General features: G+C 40.1%; 1 protein-coding gene across 1 annotated transcript; it reads left to right on the forward strand.

Annotated features, from left to right (window-relative positions):
- Positions 1-8377: 8377 nt before the first annotated feature.
- Positions 8378-14991, forward strand: LOC110945518 (platelet glycoprotein Ib alpha chain-like). The gene is made up of 6 exons (XM_051944759.1): positions 8378-9571; positions 11132-11227; positions 11335-11526; positions 11683-11778; positions 11893-12072; positions 13756-14991. Exons 1-6 carry the CDS (start codon positions 9419-9421, stop codon positions 14989-14991), a joined length of 1953 nt encoding a protein of 650 aa, XP_051800719.1. The 5' UTR covers positions 8378-9418.
- The last annotated feature ends 11564 nt before the right edge of the window (positions 14992-26555 follow it).

Raw genomic sequence — 26555 nt, forward strand, 5'->3', positions numbered from 1 at the left:
CACATGTTCCCTGAAGCACATCATGGGCACAAGATGCTACAGTTTACTGATGTTTCCTAAACATCTCGTCCATCAGTAGGTTCTACAATTTACTACTGTTCCCTAAAGGCATCACATTCATTGGGAGACCCTACAAATTATTAATGTTCCTTAAACGACTCGCATGCAGGGTATCCAAAGTTTACAGATGGTCTCTAAACGTCTCACATTCGTCTACAGGCAAAGTTTAGCTGTGTTCCCTGAACACTTCACATGATGGGCAAATTATACATTTTGCTAATGTTCCGTGAATGCCTCACACAGCTTGATAGATGCTACACTTTACAGATGTTCACTAAATGCCTCACACGCATGGCAGACTCTACTATTTACATATAGTTCCTAAATGTCTCGCATTCATCGACAGACCATAGTTTTACTATGTTCCCTAAATGCCTCACACACCTGAAAACATTACAGTTTCCCCATGTTCCCTAAACGCGTCACACGCAATTAGGTGCCACACTTTACAGATGTTCCCTAAATGCGTCACATGCAGTGGATGCTCCTGTTTCCTAAAATTCAAAAATGCCTCACATTTGGGGAGACAGTATAATTTACTATTGTTCCTGAACGCCTCACACAGCTCTCCAGATGCTGTAAAGTCTACAACTTTCCCATCTGAACGTCTGCAGCTTCTGTTGTGAATAAAAATCTTGGTAAAAAGCAGCTTCTTCTGGAGGGGACTTTAATATGACTTTAAATCCTAAATTGGACACAACAAGCATTCATAAAAATAAAACGTCCTTGTCTAGATTTGTAAAATTATCAGTGGAGGAAGTAGGATTGATCGATGTGTGGCCAACTTTTAATCCCTTTAAAAAAGAGTATACTCACTATTCTGCTAGTCATAAAGTAGATTCATGAATCGACTATTTCTTTGTAAACTAATCAGATGGCCATAAAGTGGACGAATGCAAAACTGGATGTGTGGACGTGTCAGATCATAACGCTTTATATATGAAAATTAATCTATCCAGCAGGAAGAAACAGACCTTATGGAGGTTAAATGTTGGTATCTTGAACAATGAAATAAAAAAAGAAATTAAACAATACATAGAACATAATGATAATGGGGAGGTGAATCCTACAGTCACATGGGATGCTCTTAAAGCTGTGATTAGAGGAAAATTAAGATCTGAAACAGTGTGGATTAAAAAATGAAAATGCAAACTGATGAGGAGTGTTCTGGAAAGCTCAAAGAACTGGAACTGCAATTCCTGAAAACAAAAACAACAAACTCATCAGCAGATTCTTGATACTAAAAGGTGTATTAATAACATATTAGAGGAGGAAATGGAAAAAAAACATTTATTTTAGACAGAGGTATTAGGAAACGGGACCGAGATCTACAAAACTCTGAGCAAAAAGGTTAAGAAAACAGCAAACGTTAAACACAATTCATCAAATGAAAGATCCATACACTGAGCTAGAAACCCATAAGCCAGAAGAAATCCAAAGTATCTTTAAAACGTTTTATGAAAACCTCTATACTCAGCCTCCCTCAGCAAGGGAAGAGGAAAAAACATCAGACCTTCCATCAATAGGAACAAAGCAAAATGATCAATAACAGCAGAAAGTTCAAAAGATGAAATACTAAAAGCCATAAACATTAAAGATAATCAATGACCAGGAAGCGACGGCTTCCCAGCTGAATGCTATAAAGTATTCAAAGATGAACTGGTCACAATCCTCTAGAAATCTGTAAACTGGACCTGAAAAGAAAACACAATGTCAGCTTTCAGTTATTCCAAAAGCAGGTCAAAATAAGGAGAGCTGTGCTAACTACAGACCCATTTCTGTGCTAAATATTGATGATAAAATGTAGACATCAATCATTTCCAAAAGGTTAAATACCTTTGTGTCAGAATGAAGTGATGAAGATCAGACAGGGTTTATGTGGGGAAGACAAACATGATAATATCAGGAAAAGTGTACATAAAACAGAGAGCACAGAGAGAGAAAAAAGCACAGTTCTACTGAGTAGAGATGCTGAAAAGGCGTTCCATTGAGTTCACTGGGACTTTCTAGATTTAGTTTGAGAAAAAATGGGCTTCAATAATAGATCAGTACAAATGATTAAAACACTATACAGCCGACCAACTGGCTGGATTAAAATCAATGGAAATGTTCCAGATGAAATGACTCTCCAAAGATCAACAAGACAAGGCTGTGGGCTTTCCCTACGCTCTGCTCAATCTGTATCCAAGCCCTGGCACAAGCAGTAAGACAAAATGAAGACATCAAAGGAGTTCTGATAAATGGAGCAGAACATAAGATTGCTCTCTTTGCAGATGATGTGACAGCATACCTGGAACAACCACATCAGTCTACCTACATTAATTAACTTATTGGAAACATTTGGATATTTGTCAGGATACAAAATAAATATCTCAGAAACTCACATTTTAAAATGTAACTATGTACCATCTGAAGACATTAAATAAAAGTAGAACTTTAACTGGGAAATGAAGTCAATCTGATACTTAGGGATAGAAATCACACAAAACTTTCAAGATTTAAATCATCAAAATTATTCAAGAAAGTATATTAAATGACACAGAAATACGGGCTGCTTTGCCCTTAGATTTAAGTTCCAGAATTGAAATAGTGAAAATGAACATTTTGCTGAGATTCCTGTTTTTATTCCAAGCCCTACCAGTAGAGGTCACTCCAACAGCACACTGTAAACCCGGATAAGTTCAGAATACTCCAAATGTTTGTGGAAACCGAGTACCTAAAAATATTTAAGTTGGCAAACTAGTATTTTTGAGTCAATAGTGAAGTAAAGATTACAATCTGCTCAAACTTGAAAGTTTCCAATTTATTATTGTTGTATTTAAGTTAAGTGTGCTTATAATTGTTGTATGCTGTTAATAAACTTTTGATTGACTAAAAGTTAAACATGTTTTGTCCTTTCTTTGACCATTTTAAGTTTATTGAACCTGATTATATTAACATATGTATCTTACTCCCTGCTTAATTATTTTTGTTTACCTAAACTTGAATTTTTAAAACTCCAAACTCAAAGACTACAATTTAACAGAACATACGTTTCTTTTGAACAGCCTTGAATAAAAACACAACTCTTCAGCAGGTCAATTCTTTGTTTTATTTGTCCGTTTTTTAGAACATGTAAGCAAAACAGTGTGTTTTAAAACCCACAGCAACACAAACTGTTGATGAATACGTCCATTTTTAATTGAACATATGAACTGTGGTTGTTTTCACAGTGAGACTGTACAAATGTTTATCTCTGTACAACACCATAAGAAAGCTCACCACTGATCGGTTCACTGCTTGATTTGTAACAGCCCAAGTTCTCCAACACATATTAGAATGTACATTTTTAACCAACACTGTAACGTCAAATAGAGATAAGACAAACATGATACTTAAGAAGTCATCATGTTTGAAACACTTTTCAGCATCAACACAACTGTGTTGTATCAAAAACAACGCAGTGCAGACATGTTTGATCAAACAATCCAACTGCTGTAAAAGGTTTTTTTTCCCTGATTTTAACAAGAAGTCATAAAAAGTGCAAAGCTGTAGTTCTCCTACAACCCTTCAACAATGCCAACTCTGACTGGAGCAGGTCATTTTGTAGACCAAGCAGGGTTTTAGTGTCTTACCATCATCAAGGCCCATCACCGCTCTTTGGATGAATGTAAAAGTATTGGTGAGTTTGCAGGGGTCGGCCAAATGCAGTGCATACATCAACCCAAATATCAGTGTAAATGCATCTGAGAATGTGGGATACTCATCATCATCATGCTGCCTTCACCACAATGGAGAAGCTGTCCGGAGTGAAGGGGACTATTTCTGAGTGACCATCATGACGAGGGCAACAGGAGTGATGTGATGTCCGGCTCGTCCCGCTCCTCGGCCTAAAATATACATAAAATAAGGTTCACATATTTACTGAAAGGAACTAGATAAAGGATTTCTATTAAAGATCATCTTCAGCTATTGACTAAAATGTACAGTTCAGGATTTTCTGTTAAACTCAACAACTAGTACGCTACCAAAGGTACAATCCAGTTAAAAAGCTGCAAGAATTTATATTTTGCACGGTTTGATATTAAAAGCAGAGCTTCAAAATGCAAAAAGAAGAAATGGGAGTCAGACGAAAAATATTTGAGTAAACAATTTATTGCAAACAACTTTTGAATTGAAAGAGGATGTTCATCAAAAGTTTAAGACCACAGCCTTTAGAAGCTAAAATCTCTGCAAAAATGTGGATTCAGTGTCATTTTCTGTCAGGAATCTGTCATGACCTCCTAATGGCCAAGACAAAGAAGCTTTCCCTCTTGGAAAGCAGGCGGATTGTTGAGCTGCATAAGCACGGCCTCTGTCAGTGCACCACTACTGCTGAGGTTTGATGCAGGAAGACGGACAGTTTAAACTTCTTCAAGATCCTGAGGGTTATGGAACAAAAAAGTCCAGTGGTATACTCAAAAACATTTCACCGGCTCTGAGCCAGAGGATCTGATTGGATGTTACCCAAGACGATCATCAGCCCGATTTTAGATTTTTACTGGTGCAGTCTGCAAGCCAATAATCAGATGGTATCTGCCACAGAAGGCTGAAGAACAAAAAGGCCTCGACTCCTTCAACACCACAAAAAGTCCCATTTGGAGTTTGAACCAGAGCACCAAACATGAGAAACTGAAAGGGGAAGAAAGTTTTATTCTCTGATGAGAAAAAATGTGACCTTGATAGTCCCGATGGCTTCAAAGTTACTGTAATGAGCAGGAGATCCACAGGAGATGTTCTCTGCAGTACACCATCATGACCCTGGCTGCTTCTTCCTTCAATGGAGCTTCAGGCTGTGCAGAGATGTCAGACGGCAGCTGGATAAGTGGAGATGTTGCAGGAGGCATCCCTCTTGACTGAGGTACGACAACATTTTCACCTCCCACACGATACCGATGTTACAGCCTCGAGCATACTGACATCCATCTGATACAATATCAGCAGGAATCATACTTAGTTTTATTACTTATTTTGTAGTACTGACTGTCAGAAAGGCTTGATCAAGAGATGATCTAAACAGAATAGTAGTCAGCAATAGTTATGAGAAAAAATGACCCATTTGTGATTAACTGATGGATTAAATAAATTTGAACCTTAAACAAAAGAACATACTACAATGAAATAAAATGAATAAAATAAATTAGACCCTGAAAAATGACCACAATAAATCCAGTAAAACAAACATTTTTAAATTGCAAAATGACCACTGTGAACCACAACTGAAATAAAAAATAGAATGGACTGTTTGTATCAGAGTGTAAAATCCAACATTTGTTTTTATCATCAGACTGACATCCGGTATCAGTCCTGGATCAGGACTGAGGACCTTCATCTGCTGTGGTAATGACTGTTTGAACAGGACACTGGAGTTCACAATGCACACCTGGAAAAGGACTTTTCCAGAGGAATAACATCACTCTTTGAACCACCCTGTGTGTTTCCCTGATCTAAAGTCCAACTGAGAACATTTGGGGATGGGGGGGGGGGGGGGGGGGGGGGGTTACAGAAATGGACATCAGTTCCAGACAGTGGATGTCCTCCATGGAGCAGGACTTCCACTGGCCTCCCACAAACACTGACATCACGTCACACTTTTAGGAGGTGATTAACAAGAACGGTGCAGCTACTCATTACTGAGGCATTTTTTTAACATTTTATTTCTATTCTAGGGGTTTGTTTTTTTTATCTATGGTCTTAAACGTTTGATCAGTTGATGAACAGCCTGTTTCAGTTTAATGGTTGTTTGCTTACTCAAATGTTTTCTGTCCCACTCCCGTTTCTTCTTTTTGCATTCTGAAGCTCTACTTAGAACATTCTTAAAAGTGCAAATGTTTTTTGCAATTTTTCAGCTGGTCTTAGAATTTTGATGAGGAGCGTATGAATGCTACCTTCAAAACTGCTTCCAGAGAACCTCATTAACTAACCGCTCTGAAACCTTTTTTTTACATGGCTTATTAAAGGATACTTTGTAAAATCATTAAAAGAAGACGATCAATGACAATGTTAGGAGTATAACATAACTGGATTGTTCACATTTTATTATAGATTAGTTCATTCATTCCAAGTTCTGCAGAAATCTGGGTCACCTTCACACAGGTAGCAGAAAGGGCCCAAAGAGCTGTGGTGTGTTTGATGTCAATGTCCGGTATTTGATGGAAGGAAAAGAAAAAAGTACACATCCTGATCCACTGGATTTCTGTATATTATACCGTACTGCATATTCCACTGCAGTGTAGGACTGGCCTTCTATGTGCCAAAGCTGTGACAGAAAGAGAAAGAGTGAAACTCAGTCTTTTCTATTCTTTGCAGATCTTGAACTAGACCAGTTTGACATAAAACTTACCTGATCATACAGCTGTGTGTAAATCTGGGAAAGTCCACACACTGTTGCTGTGAGTGATGGCAATCATTGTGAGTCTGTGTGTCACCGACCATGAAGTTACACCTGAAATAAACTGTAGATTTCAAAACATTTCTCTGAGACAGTGAGGACACATCTGATGCATCTATACACAGTTATCTTTAAAATGTAATGTTTCACATGTAGGTCACCTTGATTCTGGATGTGCACCTCTTCACATCCACTTCAGCTTTAAAAAAAAACTAATACAAGATTAAATTTATGATTAACTGAACCAACAGTAAATATGCTAAAAATGTCTTTAATCACAACTCACCAATGTGGTGTTATAAATGACAAAACAGAGTATTTGTGATTTTAAAAGGTTATCTGGCTAAACAAACAAACATCAAAGCATATGAGGCGCGCACTGCGGCTGTCAGTTTTCCTCAAACTTGAACTGTGGTCAAATGAGCCGCCCACACTCTGGACGTCACGCGGCTATTTAGCGTTATACGGTAATGTATCACCAGGGTGAGACGTCTGCTGAAAATATAGACTGCTTCTTCAGATTTTGACTGTCAGTATCAGGAAATCCTTATGAGGTGACAAAGATCTCTCACTGTGGCTTGTCAGGGGTCATCCCAGCTACCACCATGCACAATATCACCTGATTTTACTGTAGAATTTCAGAGAAAATTAATGTCAAAGTGTGCTGAAATTTCAATCGCCTAATGGCTGACTTTGACTGTCCATATCTGGAAATCGTGCATGGTGCATCGACTCACCACTGGACTCAGAACCAAACGGTGTAAAAGTGCAGGCGAAGTTAAAAAATGATGCGACAATACAGCCACAGTAACAGAAAACACTTACTGAGGGTGCGGTCACACTGTGCATATATGTAAGATATATAACATATGATAAGCATGTTTACCAGATGAGGACACACAGTATGAGGATTAAAAACACGCTGAACACAAATTCACTGACTGACAGAGACAGTTAGAGGCTAAACTTGTTCACAGCTTAAACACGACCATGTTAAAGGAAAATGGCAGACGGCGTGGGACGGTGAACTAGAACTACATCTGAAACTTCCTACAGATATTTAGCATTAATGAATAAACTTTCTGTAGTTAAAACACAGCCATTTAACACAATCATTCTTAAATTACATTAAACAAAGCAGCTTTTTCATGCTTACAAATGACTCCACGTCCAGCAGACAAGCAGCCAAACAGAATTAGACTTTCAGAAAAACGTCAGCTTAAAGACAGCGTCATGACGTCACTGTACGTCTCCTTATGGGCTTCAAAGTAATAATGAAACTGGCTGTGGGAACTTAGAAATGCTGGGTCAAGCAGACTTAAAACTGTGTAAGGGGTTCAGAGAAAGAAAATATTGAGTTCTTCTAACTGGATAACACATTTCAGTACAGTGTAATCACTGTATAAGTCAGCAGTACTGTTCAGGTTTACAGTCCATGTAAACAGATATCCAGGTTTGTTTGGCAGGGCAAGACGCCTAGAGTCAGATATGATACTCTCCAGCTTCCCAAAGAGAAAGGAGGAATAGCACTGCCAAAACTGAAAGAATATGATCAGGCAGCACAATTAAGATCCATATACTGTTGGTGTGATCCAGATTATAGCAGGAAGTGGAAAGATGTTGAGAAGGAACTCTAGAACAGCCAATTCAAAACCTCCTCTGTGACAGAGAAACCCATGAAAAACATCAAATATGTTTACATTCAATAACTACTCATACATTCAATGTTTGGTTTAGAACGCTCAAGAAACATAAAATCCAACAACAAAGTTTAAATGGATAGCGTATGATATTAAATGTGTGCCTGAGATATTTGACCAAAGCTATAAATATTGGACAATAGGGGAGTTCCAGCTTGGTGTGTTCTGGAGAATAATGGGAAGCTGGAGAGTTTCCACAACCTGAAACAAAATGACCAACTTTAGAAAACATCTTCAAATGAGAGACTATTCTAAATAAAAAAAGAACTCCAGGTAGATTCCTCCATGGAAGAGAGCGATATGGTTCAAATAATGACCAAAGCACACAAAGGCAGCAGTGTTAGGACAATCTCTATTCTATAGAAAGCTTTAGTAAATGCAGACAAACATACAACTAAAAACGTTAAGACAAAATGGGAAAAAGAATTCAACATAATAATCAAAGAGAGAGATTGGCTGAAGATGTGGAAACTTCATCACACGACTACTAGCTCTGATGTGGAGGGAGTTCACCTGGAAACATCTCATTTTTATTCCACCAAAGCTAAAAGTAAACAGTTACAGACACATCAGAAATGCTGCAGAGAATGTGGAGGATTAGATGTCCACCATTCACACGTTTTCTGGAAATGTCCAAAACTTTCAGAAAATCATCTCTAATGTCCTGAGAAAAGTACTTGGTTTTACGATCCTGATGAAACCTGAATTCTTTTATTGATGTGAGTTTGATGATGGTACTGTCCATGACTGTGATGAATATTTGATAAAGATAATGTTAATGGCTGCAAAAAATGTAGAACAAGGAAATGGGGACAAAACACTGTCCCATCAAAGAAACAATGGAGGACGTATTCACCATGGAAAAACTAAGCCACCGATTACAAGAACCACAAATGGACAAAAAATGGACATTCTACATACAAAACAATTAAGACTGTGCAACCCAGACATTTTGTTTGTTTGTTTTTGTTACTGATGTATTGTAAAATTTAATAAAACATAATTGTCAATAAAAAGCAGCTTCTTCTCCTGCAGAAGTTTTCCTTCAGTTTCCTGCATCGGTCGGTTTGTCAGTGAAGGCAGCAGGCGTGTCAGAGTTGTCGGAGCTTTATCAGAGTTCCTGAACGTCCCCTGAGGTCAGATATCAGCTGGACTCAGAGTTTTATCTCACTTCCTGCCGTCAGTTTTATGCTCGGTGAATTCCTTCTGTCGTCTTCATTCTCAGACCGACGGTCCTTCAGGCTCCACCATGAGGCTCTTCATCCTCCTCGTGTCCCACGTTGCCATGGTTGCAGCGGTGGCCGGTTGCCACGACGACACAGACAAAGACCACCGGCCGAGGAAGAACTGCACGGCGGCCGGTTTCAGTGACATCCCGGCGGGACTCGAACCCACGACACAGGTACATCTGCAACCAGAAGATCTGCAGAAGGTTCTCATGAATCCAGGACTTTCCTGTAGTTCCTCAGATTAATTCTGCCTAAATATGAAACGATCTAGATCAGCGGTGTCCAACATGAGGCCCATGGTCCAAAAGTGGTCCTCCAGAGGGTCCAATCCGGTCCTCAAAGTGTAAAAATTACAGAGAAGACATTAACTGCAGATTGTAAATTAGTAAAACTATAAATTTAAAATCATTTCTAGACCATGACAAGTTGTTTGGATCATAAAGTAAAATACCAGATTGTTCTTTTGTCGTTTCATGTCTCGTTTTTGTTTTTTGTCTTTTATTTTGTCTGCCTTTTGTTGCTTGTCTCATGATTCAGTTGTTTTGTTTTCTTTTTGTCTTGCTTGTGTTTTCTTTTTCATTTCTTTGTCGCTTCATGACTTTCGCCTGTTTTTGTTTTGTATTATGTCGTTTGTCTCATTTTTAATCATTTTGTTTCTCATTTTTCTAATATTTTGTCAAGTAAAATACGAGATTTTTCGTTGTTCTTTTTTGTCGCTTTGTCTTGTTTTTCCAATATTTTTTCTTGTTTTTTTGTCTGACTTTTCTCTCATGTTTTTGTCGTTTTGTTCCTTTTGTTGTCATTTTTTGTCTTGGTTTTGTCCATTTTTTGTCACATTTTGACTGTTTTGTCTAACATTTTGTCTCATTTTTGTCGTTTTGTTTCATTTTTGTAATATTTTGTCTTGTTTTTGTTGTTTTCTGTCTTTTTTGTCTGTCTTTTGTCATGTTGATCATAAAGTAAATCCTCTGTGGTTCAGCTCCAGGTGACTAAATGTTGTGTTCTTTTGTAGACACTCTGTGATGTGGAGGTTGTAATGTGGAAATAATGAACTTGAATTTATTTTTCTCCATGAACTTCAGGTTGTTCATGATGTTTAGTAAAAAGATAATTCCTTAAATGTGAACATTTGTGCAGTAAAACAAAGGAACCATGAGGAGCTGTGGTTATTTACAGGTTATCATGCTGTGGTTTTACTGGATCAAACTGGACTAGAAGGAGTTTAACACCCCTGGTCTAGTCGGTGCCGTTCTTTCCTTTACATTAATTTGTAAACAAAATGAGAAGCTTAACAGTTATTTTCAGTTTAACAGAGCAAAGTGTAACTTAGATGAATTCTAAACTGCTTAACTTCATCTATAAATGTTTTATTGCTGCTGTTCAGCCTGAAATACTTAAGAATTTATGTTGAGTCAAAACTTTCCCCAACCAGCTGCTCCAGATGTTTTATAAACCTGCAATTATTAAAGAGCTAACCCAGAACCATCTTTTTAATGATCTCCAGGTACAAATGAGTTCTGATGATTACAATTAAACGCCTCAGAGTGACGAGGAAATTCCACTTTCTGTGTTTATTTTTGGTACTTTTGAAACTCTTCCGCACAGTTTCCTCCAGAGGAAACGTCTTCTTATCTGGGTTCTGCAGAGCTTCAGCCTCGACAGAACAATAAAAACAAACGTTCAGTTAAACGTTGAGATGAGTGGAAACCTGACAGATCCGTTCTCTGCTTCAGGTTCTGCTGTTCCCCAACAACCTGTTCTCCAGCCTGTCCTGGTCCTCCTTCCAGGTCTTCACAAAGATCCATGAGATCGACCTGACGGGAAACAAGGTGTCTGTCTGTCCATCCGTCCGTCTGTCCGTCCGTCCGTCCGTCCATCTGAAATAAAGCCCAGTGAAACCAGCTAACGTCGATCTTTCGGTGATTTCTCCCTCCAGGTTCCAGACGTGACCCCCAGCGTCGCTCCCATCCTGCCCAGCCTCAGTGTCCTCCGGCTGGGCTCCAACCGGCTGACGTCCCTCCCTGCCGACTCCTTCACCGCCTGTCCGGCTCTGACTGAACTCCACCTGGGGAACAACGTCATCAACTCTCTGAACAACGGCAGCTTCAACGGACTGAGCAGGCTGGAGGTCAGAGGGATCCACCAACACTACAACTGGACTTGTTTCTGTCTGTCTGGTCGCTGTGTCTCTGTTTGCTGTGAATTACCATCTGTTTGTGTTCATTTTCCGTTAGTTGTTATTTTTTAGCCTGTTTCTGTTTTTTCTCGTGCATTCACCCCTCAGATCCTGGACCTGTCATCCAATCACATCAAGGTTCTTCCTGATCTCATGCTCCGCCCCCTTGCAGCCATAGAAACCATCTACCTGGAGAGTAACAAGGTGAGAAACATCAACAGATCTAAACTGAGGATACGAGCTGCTGTGGACTCTGTCACCTGTAGGGGGCGACAGTCTGCAGGTCTAAAGCTGGAGGATTTTTCTGTTTGGTCTCAGATCAGCGTGATGCCGAATGATTGGTTCAGCGAGAAGGAGGAGGTGAATTACCTGTACCTCTCAGCCAATCCCTGGGCCTGCTCCTGCTCCCTCGATTATCTGCACGGCTACCTGAAGGAAAACGACGACATCGTCTACGTGAGGGATGGACCTATAATTAGTCGCAACGTGGACAGTGTGGTGGGTCACACAAACAGAATAAACTAGCAAACAACAAGTAAAGACAGAACAAGTAGACTGAAATCTGAGCTTTATTGCTTTGACTTCTCATATTTGGGGATTTTTGTTCCTAGGTGCTCAGAAATAGTTAAATATCTTTAGTATGCGGTGACAAAAAAATACAAACTAGACAGAAAACAACAACAAACGAAACATAAATTACAAAAAGAGACACAACAAAATACGAGGTAGAAAATGACAAACGCAATACTGAATATAATATGAGAAAACCAAGACAGAATAAAAATGACACTGTCCACCGTATCACTGGGGTTTTCTTTATTAAACCGAGTATCTGCTGCCTCAGGTTTTATTTACTCCATTGATCAGATCATTGTTGAACTAATTCCACTGCCGAAAATATTTTTCTAGTGACAGAGCAAAACACTTTGCAGGTTTAATATCCTATAGGATGTGGAGAATACCGAGTTTGTGGAGATTCTCAAAGGAGAACAGCAGTCACTTCTATAGTGGATCAGACCGTCAGAACTTCCTTTTCAATGGTTAGTTTACGTCGATGTAAATGTACCTCCATTATTAGTTCCATGCCACATAAGAACAAGAAAAGTAATAATGTCTGTTGTTGTTGGCCTCCGACCTTCTCACCGTTTTCAACACCTGTGGAACCAGAAGGTTCTACTGACAGAAATAGTTCCACAGCAGCGACACATAGATCATAAATGATCATCTAAAGCATCATTATTGGTTTTACTTTAAGTATACAGTCAAAAAAAGTTTGACTTTGCATTGAAACATTGTAAAAACAAGAACAGGAGGTACTCGACTTACAGCGTTTCATCGTTACATCAGAACTGGTTACATGGAACTAGTTGATGAGCACAGCGGATGAATACGTCGTCACACGGTGCTATCAGACGGCTTTGTTTCCATTCTCCGGTTGTACTCCACCTTGGATTCTGCTACATTCACTAACTTTTTGTCCTTCGTTATGGCTTCTAGCATAAGTCAGACTCTTCTGATGCTGAAAGAAAAGGAAAGCCGTCTCCATGGAAATGAAATTAGACAGAATAAAACGCTGGGAACAGAAACACCGACCAACATGGGTCAAGTTGTAGAAACAGGTCAACATATTGTAGCGACCCTCTGATGAATGAGTGAGACTTTATCTGGTTCTCTGCTGGTTTATTGAACCTAACCTAACCCCATAACTTAGCTCCAGAATAACTAGAAAACCCCATAACTTAGCTCCAGAATTAGCCGCCGTTCCCAGCTCTCTCTACTGCTGACTCTCTGAGGTGAGCTAACTGAAAATGGCACGTTCACTGACATTAGGTAAATCTGGAACTGAACAATAAACATTGAAAGATCAACAACAATGTCAGTCTGTTACAATATTATGTTATCTTCTAGTAAAATGATTCATACGTGCATGAAAGTCGGTGATATTCATGACTTTATGACGAACTGATTGATATTGTGATGCACGGAACAGCTTTGTTTGTTTTTTTACGGAGTTCTGAGTTATGGTAAAAACTGACTTACGATGCTCTGTAGGAACGTAAGTCGAGGACCTCCTGTATTCTCAGATTTTCCCTAAAGTCTGCATCAGTTTCATCTTGAGACTTTTCTTCAGACTTTCTGTTGGGATGCTGTAAGTTACTCCTTTCGGGTTTCTGTTCTCAGGTGTGCGACTCTCCAAAGCATCTCGAGGGGAAACCTGTGGTCGAACTGGAAGAATCAGACTTTTGTTCACCTACAACAGTATCGAGTTCACGTGGAGATTTCTACCAGCCGAAAGACCCAACTACTACCATTGTTCCTGTAACTACTGCTGATGCTACTCCTTCTCCTCCTCCTTCTCCTCCTCCAACTACTACTACTACTACTGCCACTACTACTACTACTGCTCCTACTACTAGTACTACTGCCGCTACTACTACTGCTACTACTACAACTACTGCTACTACTGCTGCTGCTCGTCCTACTACTCCCACATTTAGCATTATACCACCATTTGTAGAGGTATACACTGACCACCCAAGGGTAGTCACATGGTACCAAACTTTCACCAGACTCATCGAATGGTTCGATCATTCAGGCTTAGAGGAAGAAACACAGGAAGCATCCATTGAGCTGCAAGACTTTTCTACTCGTTCCACTTTTACCACGTCAACTGAAGGTCCGACCGAACCCTCTCCAGTAGCCGTAACGTTGATGGAGCTCCCGACAAGAACGACCATCGAGTCGACCCCATCGTGGGGATCTGGCACCGAATCCGGTAAGCGGTGGCGCCGTAAAGTAACCGCTGCGGGGGTTTTCTGCATTTGGTTGTTCGCCGGCTACTTCCTGTTGAGCGCAGCGACGGCAGCATGCATGGTGGTGACTCTAGTGAGGCTTTTGGTGTGGTACAGGAGATTGTACCGGCCACTGTTGAGGAGAATCGGAGGCGGAGTGATGATGGTGACGTACAGCCAGACGGAGCAGGAGGAGGCGACAGGAGGAGGCATGACGTCGCGGTATCGCTCGGTTCTGTTCATCAACAGAGACAGAGGCGACACCACAGCAGCAGAGGGTGATGGCGAAGAGAGAGGAGTGTACCGGAAGACTCTATACCGCCTGCAGAACCGAGAGGAGGAGGTGGAGAACTGGAGGGATGTGGTGGAGCAGTGTCGGGTCTCCAGAGAGGATGGAGGGAGGAGGGCAGGACCGTCCAGGAAGCGCTACAGCATCATCCTGAGGGAGGAGCGAGGGGAGGCCGGGGGAGGCAGGGAGGAGCTGGACTGGGTGGTGGGAGGCTGGGAGGTGATGGGAGGAGGGCAAGAGGAGCCGAGGAGCAGCTGGGGGGAGTGGCTAACGCAGTATTTACCCAGTATGCCCTGGGGAGTGACCACGCCCCCTGAGGACAAGGCGGCTCAGTGATGTCATGTTGGTCATCGCTCAGTTTTACAAAGTTGAGACCGACATAGAAGAGACACAAAACAACAACAGAGACACAAAACAACCACAAAGAAACACAAAACAACCACAAAGAGACACAAAACAACCACAGAGAGACACAAAACAACAACAAAGAGGCACAAAATGGACACAAAGTCACAGAAGACGACCACAAAGGGCACAAAATAACCACAAAGATACAAAACCACAACAAATCACACAAAATGACCACAAAGAGACAGAGAACACCACAGAGATACAAAATTTCCACAAAAATATACAAAAACAACAACAAAGAGATTGTTGTTTTGTTGAAATAAAGAGACACAAAGTGATCACAAAGATACACAAAACTATCACAAAGACACACAAAATGGCCATAAAGACACAAAACAACCACAAAGAGATACACAATGATCACAAAGGGACACAAAACCACCACAAAGAGACACAAAACAACTATAAAGAGACACAAAACAGTTGCAAAAAGACACGTCATCCCTACAAAAAGACAGAACAAAACACATACACCAGCAAATAAAACACACCAGGGGGGTATTCCACGAAACTGGCTTAGGTCTAAGCCTGGCTTATTTCGGTCAGCTTCGCTAACTGTAGTGAGAGTTTTGTTCCACCAACAAGGCTTAGGGCTAGCCTGGCTTGGTAACCATGGTAACTCAGCCAGAGCGACAAGCCTGGTCCGGGGCAGGCTAACAGTCAAGCTTACTTTAGCTCCATGTCAGAGAAGGTTCTGACGAGCTTCAGAAAGACGCCTGTGAACCGCATGTTACACATTAAATTCATCTTGATCTGTAATCAGTGATGTTCTTGTTCGGTGACATACATTGAGACCTTTTTTAAATAAATAAACTCTATCATATTACACTACGCATTTTGTCACAGTGGCTCAGTGGTTAGAGCGTAGTTAAGGAGATTAAATGTGGTTTCACTTTTCATTGCGCCGTGGGTTGGAATCCACCAGCGGTAAATACTTGGAAATATCTGATTTTCTGTCTTCTTTCACCCTCAAAGTGCAGTCAACACGTAACAGGAACAGGCACAGATTGTGTTAAAATAAGCAGGACACAACAGCCACAGTTTTCCATAAAGAATACCTTCCTTTTACCAGCGGTCCAATCTGATCATGATGAGAATCCAAAGGTGAGGCCAAATGATGAGAGAACTATTTAGTGTACAGCTCATTTGTGTCTTCTCCCTTATTTAAATGTAGGGCACAGTAGCACTATCATCTCTAATAAAAATGACATCTCCTCTGTAGGCCTACATGTTTTTTTCTGCTTTTTTATTCAAAGTTTGAGTGTTTGATGAAACATCTCCACATGAAGTTGCCCCTTTTTTCCAAAGTATTCCTACTTTGGTTTTAGGTGTTACCTGCTGCTTTATTCATCTATGGTGGATATATATTTGTCAAATCAAGAACATGAATTAGGCCTACCAGAGTAAAAAGTGAAAACCACCATCACATTACACAAAACCAGGCTGTAGCCTCTTTCTCTCATATATATGTATGTTTATACACACATAAAAATGTCTTCAATGGGTTTTAAAAGCTTTATTTCATCAGATTGATCTCCTCTGGGCCACAGTAGTGTGACAAACTTCAGGGTGAGGAAAAAAAAGTCATCAACCACTGCAGTTGTGGGTTATCCCTAATCAGTGTCAAAAACTTGCCCTCTGAAAATTAAATTTTCAGAGATGTGTGCGTGTGTACGCTCAGACTAAGTGCTTCATTTAAAAGAAAATAACACTTATGCATTTAAACAGTCAGCAATGCTTTGCCAGTCAGCGTCTCCAGCTTTATTTATCAACCGTGTTGCCTTTTCTTGTGATAATCTCCCTGTAGTCCTCGTACAACTCCGTGAGAAGAGAAAGTCTCTGCTCTGTTTTTAGACATAATATCATCATTTCGACGATCGACACGTCGGGGCTTTTTATCTCCCCGGACGCACACTCAGCCGCAGCTTGGATCAGCCGCAGCTTGAATAAGCGTCTCTGAAAAACAGCTGAGCCTCGTTTGTGGAACTACTTGCAGCTGAGATTAAAGTTGCCGCTTATTCAAGCCACGCTTACCGGCGTAAGCCCAGCCTGTTTTAGCCAGCTTCGTGGAATACCCCCCTGATCACCACAAACAGACGCAAGATGACAACAAAGAGACACAAAATTGCCACAACGGGACACAGAATGATGACAAAGAGACGCAAAGCAGTCTTAAAATAAACAAAATCACCCAAAAAAGACAAAATGACCACAAAGACACACAAGCTCGCTTTCCGTCCATCATTTTGAACAAAATTCAGAAACTCTGACAACTTCTTTGACATCAGTTAGTTTGGAGTCGATGATTCCATCTCTTTGTCTCCGTTTGTCATAATTTTGTGTCTCTTGGTTTTTGTTTAAAATATTTTTGTGTCTTTGTTTTGTCTGTGTTCATTCTGCTTCTCTTTTTTTAAAATTTTTTCTTACATCTGTTTGTTGGTTGCCTCTTTGTACATCTCTGTGTTTGGTTTTGATTTCCAGCATTCAAATGAAACTTTGAATGAGTAGAATGAGTACTTTTTTAGGCGTATTTCTTGGAATAGATGAAAGCAGATCTTTTATTTCTCAGTACTATAGTTTCTACATGAAGATTATTATGGCTGATGTGTTGTGCTACTAACCTGAATGATCTACTGTTAAATAATACTCTGATTGTTGTGTTCTTCTGTTCTGCTGTGTTAGGATAGATTTAATAAACGTTACACATTAGTATCCTTCAACCACCTCTGAGATAGGAGTCACAAGTCCTCACTTAAGCATTATCAAAATTGCTATATTAAAACGTTTTAAAATCATGATTCATGTGGCAAATGTAATTTTTATTGGTGGGGGGTCTTGTGCACTGTGATAAATATAAATGTTATGTAAAATGTTCAGGAAAAATCCGCATGATGTTGTAAATGTTTTCTCAGTGCTAACATTTATAGGGTATCTCTCCAGTATGCACTTTTTTGTGATATGTGTATGCAGCATTGGAACTGACCGACCTGTTACATATCTCACAGGGAAAGTGGTTTCACGCTACATGTTTGGCGGTTTCCATGATTCTTTAAATCGTCTAGTGGAATGAAACTCTTCCCACGCTCCTCACAGCAGTGTGGTTTCAGTTCAGTGTGGTTGGTGAACTCTTGTGACTGAGTGAATACTTTCCCATGCTAATCACAGCTGTACTGTTTCTCATCACATTGCTAATGAAGAGTTTGTCCAATTACTTTTTATACCCTTTCTCACACTGATCTCAACTGTTTAGTATCTCTTCATGATGCCTGACAGTGTGTTGTCATGGACATTAGACAGAAGTGAAAGCTTCATCATGCTGGTCACAACTATATGGTTTCACTCCAGATGACTTTTTATTTGTTGTCTGGAAAGTTTTCTCACACTGACAACAGATGTGTGGTCTCTCTTTCCTATAAGTGATTTTGTGTTGGCTTAGTTCACTTAGACTCCTTCAGAGGAGTCATAGGAGTCCTGGTGGCCTCCCTCTCTAGTCTTTTTCTCCTTCAGATGAGTCATCCCAGAGGAAAGCAAAATCCAAGAAGAGATATCATTGTTGTCTCTTTTATTTCTCCTAGACACAAATGAGATATTATTGATACTAAGGTGAGACCAAAGGCTTTTTCTCCTGCTTCTCAAATTTGACTCGGGAGAAACAGTCACATATAATCTCATGTTGGATCAAAACACGAGATCTCTATATGATCTCAAATAAATCTAATTTCAGCCTCTTGAAGGTGAGACCATGAGATCAAAGAAAGAGCTCAAAGAAAACTCAGCTATGGCTCCCAAGATCTCATTATTCTTCTCATTTATGTCTCAGTTTTCTCATAGTGACCTCAGGAGAAAGAGCTCATCTGTGTCTTATTCTGATCAAAAGGAGAGATCTCTACCTGATACTAAATAAGTCTAATTTAAGTCTCCAGAACATGGATCAGAAGCTCCATAAAATCTCATAAATCAAATTTTACTTTACTTTTACTTGTAATTGAATATTTTCATTTTAGAGGACTAGTTTTATACCACTGTATTTCGAAGTCTGCATTGTACTTATTATAACACTGAACCCTGCAACTGAGAAGAAAACGAGAGAAAATAATTCACTTTTAAATTCCATTTTTTCCAAATTATTAACACCATCAGAAGTAAAATGAGACTAGAGATAGTAAATAACAGTGATATTGAACATAAAATCCTCATTGGGGCAAAAAAAAAAAATGCAGTAGCAAGTTTGAAGCTGGCACAGAGAGCAGGTTGGTTCATGATAGGCCCATAATTGGTGCATAGTTTCCTGTTGGTCAGGTAGGCTGTCACTTATTGGCTGAATCCCAAACCGCCCCCTACACACTATCCCTACACACTACCCCTCCGTTTGCGCATTCCCGCGGAGGGTCCTCCATATTAAGGGCCGTCCCAAACCTCGTAGTGCGGAGGGAGAGTGGACTGTTCAGCCCTTAAATAGCGAGTCTGCATCGATGCTCACTCTGGACAACTTTTTCAGGAAGTGCAACGTAGAAATGGAGGAGGAAACAACATATTGATGTGAGTTCCACATGCGTCCATTATTTCTCCCACGCCTTTTTCACACTGACAGAACATCACAAAAAGTGGTGAAAAAAGATAAATCAAAAGAAACAAATCTTCTTCTCTACTGACGTTTGATTTAATTGTGCACCCCCTGACACCTTAAAATTTGAACACAACTGACAGAATTCATTTATTCATTTGTTGGATTTGAAATTCCAGATAATCGGATTGGAAAACATGTGAGGGAAAAAAGTGGGATGCTTTTGTCTTCTGGAAGCAGCAGCGATCCTTGTTAGTTGCAACCTGTGCCACAGCGGTACAGCCATGACAGTAGGCGTCTTTGTGTTACCATGGCGATGACGTCTTCCGTTTTTCCGGTGAGGCGACAGGGCATCCCATTCCTGACGATCGTATTTATACCCTCTCCCTTCAATAATAGGTGCCCTCCACAGCTGCGAGTGTGACTTCTTTTGGAGTGACACTCGGTAGTGGAGGGGGAGTGTGTAGGGGGCGGTTTGGGATTCAGCCATTTACTGGTGGACTGCAGAGCTGCCTGATAATAAGAAGTCGTCGCTGTGGGACACGCCCCTTATCGGTTGGACCGTTCGCGCTGCAGTTTTGCGAGTGACACCTGTTAACACTGTCCAGTGGAAGTTATGGAGTGGAGGTAAGTTTTGAGCTTCTTACAGATACTTTAGTTACGTAACTGTCAGCAGCATTATACACTGACACCCTTGATGCACAGATCATCAGCAATCTTTTTTTTTTTACATTTTGGGCAGTGAATTTTGAACCACCGTGCATTTAAGCTAGCTCTGATTTAAGCTAGCTGCTAACATTACAGGTAGTGGTTTTCCCTTGATTTTTAACCTATTGCTCAAATATTATGTGTGGATATCTTTCTCAGAATGTCAAATATTCTCTCAGGTTCAACTACTATGAAATAAGACCTGCATGCAGATGTGCTAAAGTAGCCATTTTCAGTGGTGAAATACATAAAAGGTGAATAAATGTCAACAGTAAATATTAAATGCAAACATTTCCAAATACATGTTCCTATCAAATTCCATAGCGAATACATTTGGATAATTTTGGATCATGTTAAAAATTACTTCCTGTAGATGGTGTCCTCCAGTACGAATGCATTCTTGAAATCTACCTGGGGCTATCTCAAGAGTAAAGTGTACACGACTCGACCAAGAACTCTGGATGAGCTACAACAGAGAATTCAGGATGAAATTCACAGTATTCCAGCTGAGATGTTGCAGCGGTCAATGAGGAATCTCAGCAGCAGATTTCAAGAATGCATTCGTACAGGAGGACGCCATCTACAGGAAGTCATTTTTAAAAAATGAAAATTCCATCATTGTTTCCTAAATGTCATGTGTAAAGGTTTCAGTTACTATGAATAAAATATTTATCTTCCATCACTCTTGGTTTTATTGGATTGTTAAAAAGTTCTCGTTTTTTTGTGTCACCCTGTATAAGTTTGGACACGCCCTTTCATTTAATGCTTTTTATTTAGTTGTGTTATTTTCTTCATTGTAAATAAATACTGAAGATTATGTAGTCAACATCCAGCTTCAAGAGGCCCCAGACATTCCACAGGAACATCATCCCACAAGAAAAACAAAGTTCTCTCCTCTCAGAAAGCTTAAACAAACAAACTAAGAGCCCCAAAGTGGATTTTTATGGCTTCAGAGACATCTGCACCTTCCACCAAAACCCTCGTAAAATTCATTTACGGTGACCTGTGACCGGACCAGAGAAAACCCCTTTTTCAGACTCTCACATGGATTGTTGTATTTGCATGTTTTCTTGTATTCCTACCTTCACAGAAGACACTAAGACCCCTTGCAGAGAAGTGGAAGGGGACACAAATGTTTCACACCTTCCTAAATTTGCATCTAAAGGACTGTTTATTCCCTTTTGGTTCCTATTCTTTGATTAACTGAACTCATCTTCACAGACGCCATGCAGTCTCTCTCCCTCACGATCAGATACTGAGAGTCATAAATATCTAAGGACCTTTCCGTCACCCCGGGAGGGCTGCAGAAAGACACTCAGTCTGTTTGATGCCAATAAGGACTCTCTTTCTAAAAATCATGCTTCTGAAATTTTGTTTGTGATTTTGAAGATATCAAAGTTGAAATAATAATTTGTTATACATGTTAGTCCAACTCCGACGTCTCTAGCATATTTCTGTCCTGAGATGTTAATTCTGAAAGTTTATTGTCTGCCTAACCCATTTCTTCCACAGCTCAACATTGCCCCCTATTGACGTCGGAATGCCATGACATTATCAAGGATTTCACTGAAATTAATCATAAAAGTGTGTTTTATGCAGGTCGAAAAGAGTTGGAAATTGTTTCTTTACCTCCTTATGTACACCATGTTGTCTTATGTACACTGTGACCCACATAATCATTAGATAGAGTACACAAACCTATGATTAAACAAATAACTCACATATTTTTAGTAGCTAGAATGTTCTATCGTGTTATACACTTTGGTTGTGTTAAAAGTAGTGTCCTGGATTATGACAGAGTAAACAGATCGTTTTGTTTGCGCGTTTTAATATTTTTAATTCACTATCTGATCGGCTCTAATCTCCCATCCGGAGCCCACAGGGAGGGGGACCCCCAGAGTGTCAGACTCGCGCCTAAACTCCTAGGTACCCTCCTCCTCTAGCCAAAACTATAAGAAGCTTCACGTTTCTTTGTTCGCCCTCTTCCTCTTTTTCGCCTTGTTCGACCCTTACGATCTTAAACTACGCTAAGCGAATCTTCCTTTTTCTTTAGGCGCGCCCTGTTTGTTCTTTTTCCACTTTCCAAACTTCGCGGTTATAGAGGCTGGCTCTCTGTTAACCACAACTTCTTACTCAATTTTTCTTTTTGTTCAGAATAGATATTTTTGCTCATCTCCAACAACCAGATCTACAATTTTGTTTTATTTACGATTTAATTTTGATAGGAACCAATTCGATTCTGTTCCGTCGCTTTTATCATTCCCCGCTGAAGAGTTCCAGTCTGTTCGGCCCTCACCTATACCTGACCGGCAGAAATAGAACGTGAGCCTTCAGCCTCCAAATAATTATTTTTGACAAAATCAACCCAGAAGGACGCCGGCTGTTTCAGCCCTCGCCACCGCCAGCTGACCACCAGACGAACCGGATCAAGCCAGACCCCTAGGACACGCGAGGTTCGAAGTAGACAGGACGACGAAGCGTTGCCATAGCAGCCAAACAGCGCAGCTCCCGAGCCGACTCTCGAACTCAACGAGGGCCGTTGCCACAGCAACCCGTCCCAGTCTCTGAGCTTCGTGTGATCCCTCTTCTCCAACGCAAAGTAAGACCAGCTGACGTGTGATCTAAACTAATGGTTGATGTCAAAAATAATAGCTTGATTTAATATTAATCACTCCGTTTGATCACTTACCCGTCGTTCATGTTCCAAATTATTAAACTCCTCGATTTTTTTTCCACGGTCTGATTACTCAGTGCCATAATCTCAGATTAGAAATGCAAGCATAAATAACCTACACACACACACGCACCTACACCACGCACACACACACACACACACACATACACCCACAGCATTTATTCATTCCATATTTGTCACTGTATTAATTCCTGTGTTTATCATTATATTGGTTAATAAATATCTTTCATTTAAACCACAATTACAGTCTCTTTTGCGTTTATATGTGTTGACTGGGGTCAATGTTTTTCGAGGATTCTCGACATTCAGATATGAGACTGATTAACTAATCAAAATTTTTCCAATCCATTAATAATATTTTTATTAAGATTGATTTATAATTTCCCGGTAGATTAACTCCGGGTGGTGCCCCGATTAATAAAACTACAATCAACGAGTGCATACTTATTAAATTAACGTTTAATAAGGCAATATCGCTACAATTAACACTTCTGTTGAGCTGCAGGAGGAGGTGCTGCAGAGAGCCAACGTCACCACATTGGGTGTGGCTGCAGATGTTGTCACCATGGATCAGGGCCGTAGTCAGGATTTTGGAATAGGTGAGGTCCATGATGCGCACGCAAAGCGCGCGCCGAAAATTTTCAATGTTTTTAAAAAATATTTATTTTTATATATTTTTTTAGGCTACAAGTCACACAAGATGTTTGTTGTTTAAATATCTTTTAATGATGTGAAATCATCATTTTCCAAACAAAAATGTATATTTTTTCAAAAAAACAAATCAACTTTTTACATCAAAGGCTAGCTGAATCCTCCTGTGACCAGAGGCATCCCACCGTCGAAGGATATTCTCCCGGTTCACCTCCACTTTCTGATGCACATGCATCATCGCCAGGCCTGTCAGTCTGTTGTTGGACATAATAGATCTAAGCCATGTCTTAAGTCTTCGCATGGCTGAGAATGACCTCTCACAGGCACAAGTCGTCACTGGAAAGGTTAGAAATATCTTCAACATACATTGTATGTTGTCTGATGAGCCAGGCGCTCATCAAAAAAAAAAGCGCAGGACGCGCTCTCTGCTGTGGATAAAAGTAATTAAACTCTTTGATCAGATGATCTGACAGGCCGAACTAGTGCCGAATTATCTAAAAAAATATATTGTGGTCATCTCGGTGTAGATGGGCGGGGATGTGGTCTACAAAGTGCTCATAATAAAAACACTAGTTTTTGAACGGGGTTTGGCCCGCTGCCAAGCGCGTCACAGGGCGCATTTGCGGGTACGTGCATCAGCTGATCAAACAGCTTTTCACCGCAACACGCACACAGGCACAAACAGAACACAAAGCCCATGGATGTTTAGCACAATTTACAAGCACGTTTCACAGAGAGGTTTCAAGTTTTTATGAGTTTATGTTTTATTCAGTTGGGCATATTTGGCGAAAAAAAAAAAAACTCGGAAAAAATAGGTGAGGTCCGGACCTCGCTGACCTCATACCTGGCTACGGCCATGCCATGGATATGAGACAAGCTCCTCGTGTGGTTGAACACCTCAAGGCTGGCTCTTGTTTCATCAGCTACAACATCAGTCCTGTGGAGGTGCCTTATGGAGGCTTCAAAATATTAGGCATCAGGCAGGACAATGGCCAGGTAACAACTGAATACTACAGCCAGCTGAAGACTGTTTGAGTAGTGTGTGTGTGTGTGTGTGTGTGTGTGTGTGTGTGTGTGTTGGGATTTTTTTGGACGGCAAAAAAAAAAAATCCAGCATTTTGTTTCCTGCTTCCCTGCTCCACATGATGCAAAAAAGGGAGCTAATTTTCTGTGATCCATTTACCCATTTGTATTACTGCCTACAGAATTTTGACTCTAAAGCAGCATCATAGCGTGTCCCTCCTTGTAAATGAGTTAAGTATGCTTCTGATGAGTAAAACAGAAAAGTCCTGTATCACAGTGAATATGGAGTGGAATTTTTCTTTGGCACTTTTATTATTAATGAATTAATGATTAAAGAAAAGGATAAAAAAATCGAAGACCTTGAAAGGAGAGTAGAGGACCTGGAGCAGTACACAAGGATGGATGACCTGGTGATATCTGGACTTCAGACAACCCACCGTACCTATGCCCGGACCACTGCAGGTGATAAGGAGGGTGAGGATGCACCAAGAGGTGAATTACACACACTGGAGCAGCAAGTCATTAACTTTTTCAGGAGTAAAGACATTTTTATAGACAGTCAAAAAATAGCTGCCTGCTACACAATACCCCAAAGACAAGACAGGAGGCCCAACAGGTCCAATATCATCATGTGATTTGTGAGTCGAAAAGACAAACATGAGGTGTTAAAGCAGGCAAAAAAATTGAAGGGCACTGGGGTATATGTAAATGAGCATCTGACGAAGAGAAATGGTGAAATTGCAAGACAAGCTAGAATCCTGAAAAAGGAAAAGCGGATTCAGGACACTTGGACAAGGAACTGTAAGATAATGATACGATTAAATGGTACACCAGAACAGGCTCGAGTGATAGTAGTCAGAGACATTAAAGAGCTGGACCAATACAAATGAAACTGAGGAATCAAATGGTGGGGAGGTGGAATAGTGGAGGGAGATTAGACATTTTGTTGTGAAATATATGTATATGCCAAATATTGCTTGTGAGGGACAGACACAGTAAAAATGTGTGAATATACACATTCTAAGTGTTTTGACCTTAAAGATCACAGGCCTTATGAGTTAGAAAATTACTTTGATCCAGAGATCCACTTCTACCAGAACATTGATATGAAGTGTGAATATTATTTAGAAGATACGTTTAATTCCAGTGTGAAGATGGAGGGGTTCTCAGTAATTCATTTTAATAGTAGGAGTCTCTACAGCAATTTCTCTAAAATTAAAGATTACCTTCAACAGCTACAACACAAGTTTACTATAGTCGCAATTTCAGAGACATGGTTGAGTGATGGTAAAGATCTACAGGATGGATTTGAGGGTTATGAAATGTTTTGGCAAAACAGGGGCAATAAAAGGGGAGGAGGCGTTGCCCTGTTTGCGATGTCTGCCTTTAAATGTAAAGTTATTGGAGATATGACCATGGTTATTGATAATTTGATGGAATGTATAACCATTGAAATTGAGGTTGATAGACTCAAAAACATATTAATCAGTTGCATTTATAGAACACCGGGGTCATGTATTGATCAGTTTAAAAAGAAGATTTATGAATTATATGAAAACCGTAATGATAAAACTATTTTGGTTTATGGTGACTTTAACATTGATTTGTTAAAATCTAATGATCATATGAAAACCGCAGAGTTTGTTAATACTATGTTTAGTTTAAGTCTCCATCCGTTAATTGTAAAACCGAGTAGAATAACCAAAGATGCTGCAACATTGATTGATAATATTTTCACTAATGTAATCGATATGAGAATAGTTAGTGGACTATTATTGACTGATGTAAGTGATCATCTGCCTGTCTTTGCTGTGTTAGAAATGAATAAAAAGTTAAAAGTAGGAACAA

Source organism: Acanthochromis polyacanthus, chromosome 24 (assembly GCF_021347895.1).
Source record: "Acanthochromis polyacanthus isolate Apoly-LR-REF ecotype Palm Island chromosome 24, KAUST_Apoly_ChrSc, whole genome shotgun sequence".
In the NCBI taxonomy this organism is placed as follows: Eukaryota; Metazoa; Chordata; class Actinopteri; family Pomacentridae; genus Acanthochromis; species Acanthochromis polyacanthus.

What these genes read in the sequence shown, in the direction of transcription:
- LOC110945518 (XM_051944759.1), top strand. Translation starts at nt 9,419, where the DNA reads ATGAGGCTCTTCATCCTCCTCGTGTCCCACGTTGCCATGGTTGCAGCG. An exon ending in TCGACCTGACGGGAAACAAG is followed by an intron (nt 11,228 to 11,334) that starts GTGTCTGTCTGT and finishes TTCTCCCTCCAG; the next exon opens with GTTCCAGACGTGACCCCCAG. An exon ending in TCTACCTGGAGAGTAACAAG is followed by an intron (nt 11,779 to 11,892) that starts GTGAGAAACATC and finishes GTTTGGTCTCAG; the next exon opens with ATCAGCGTGATGCCGAATGA.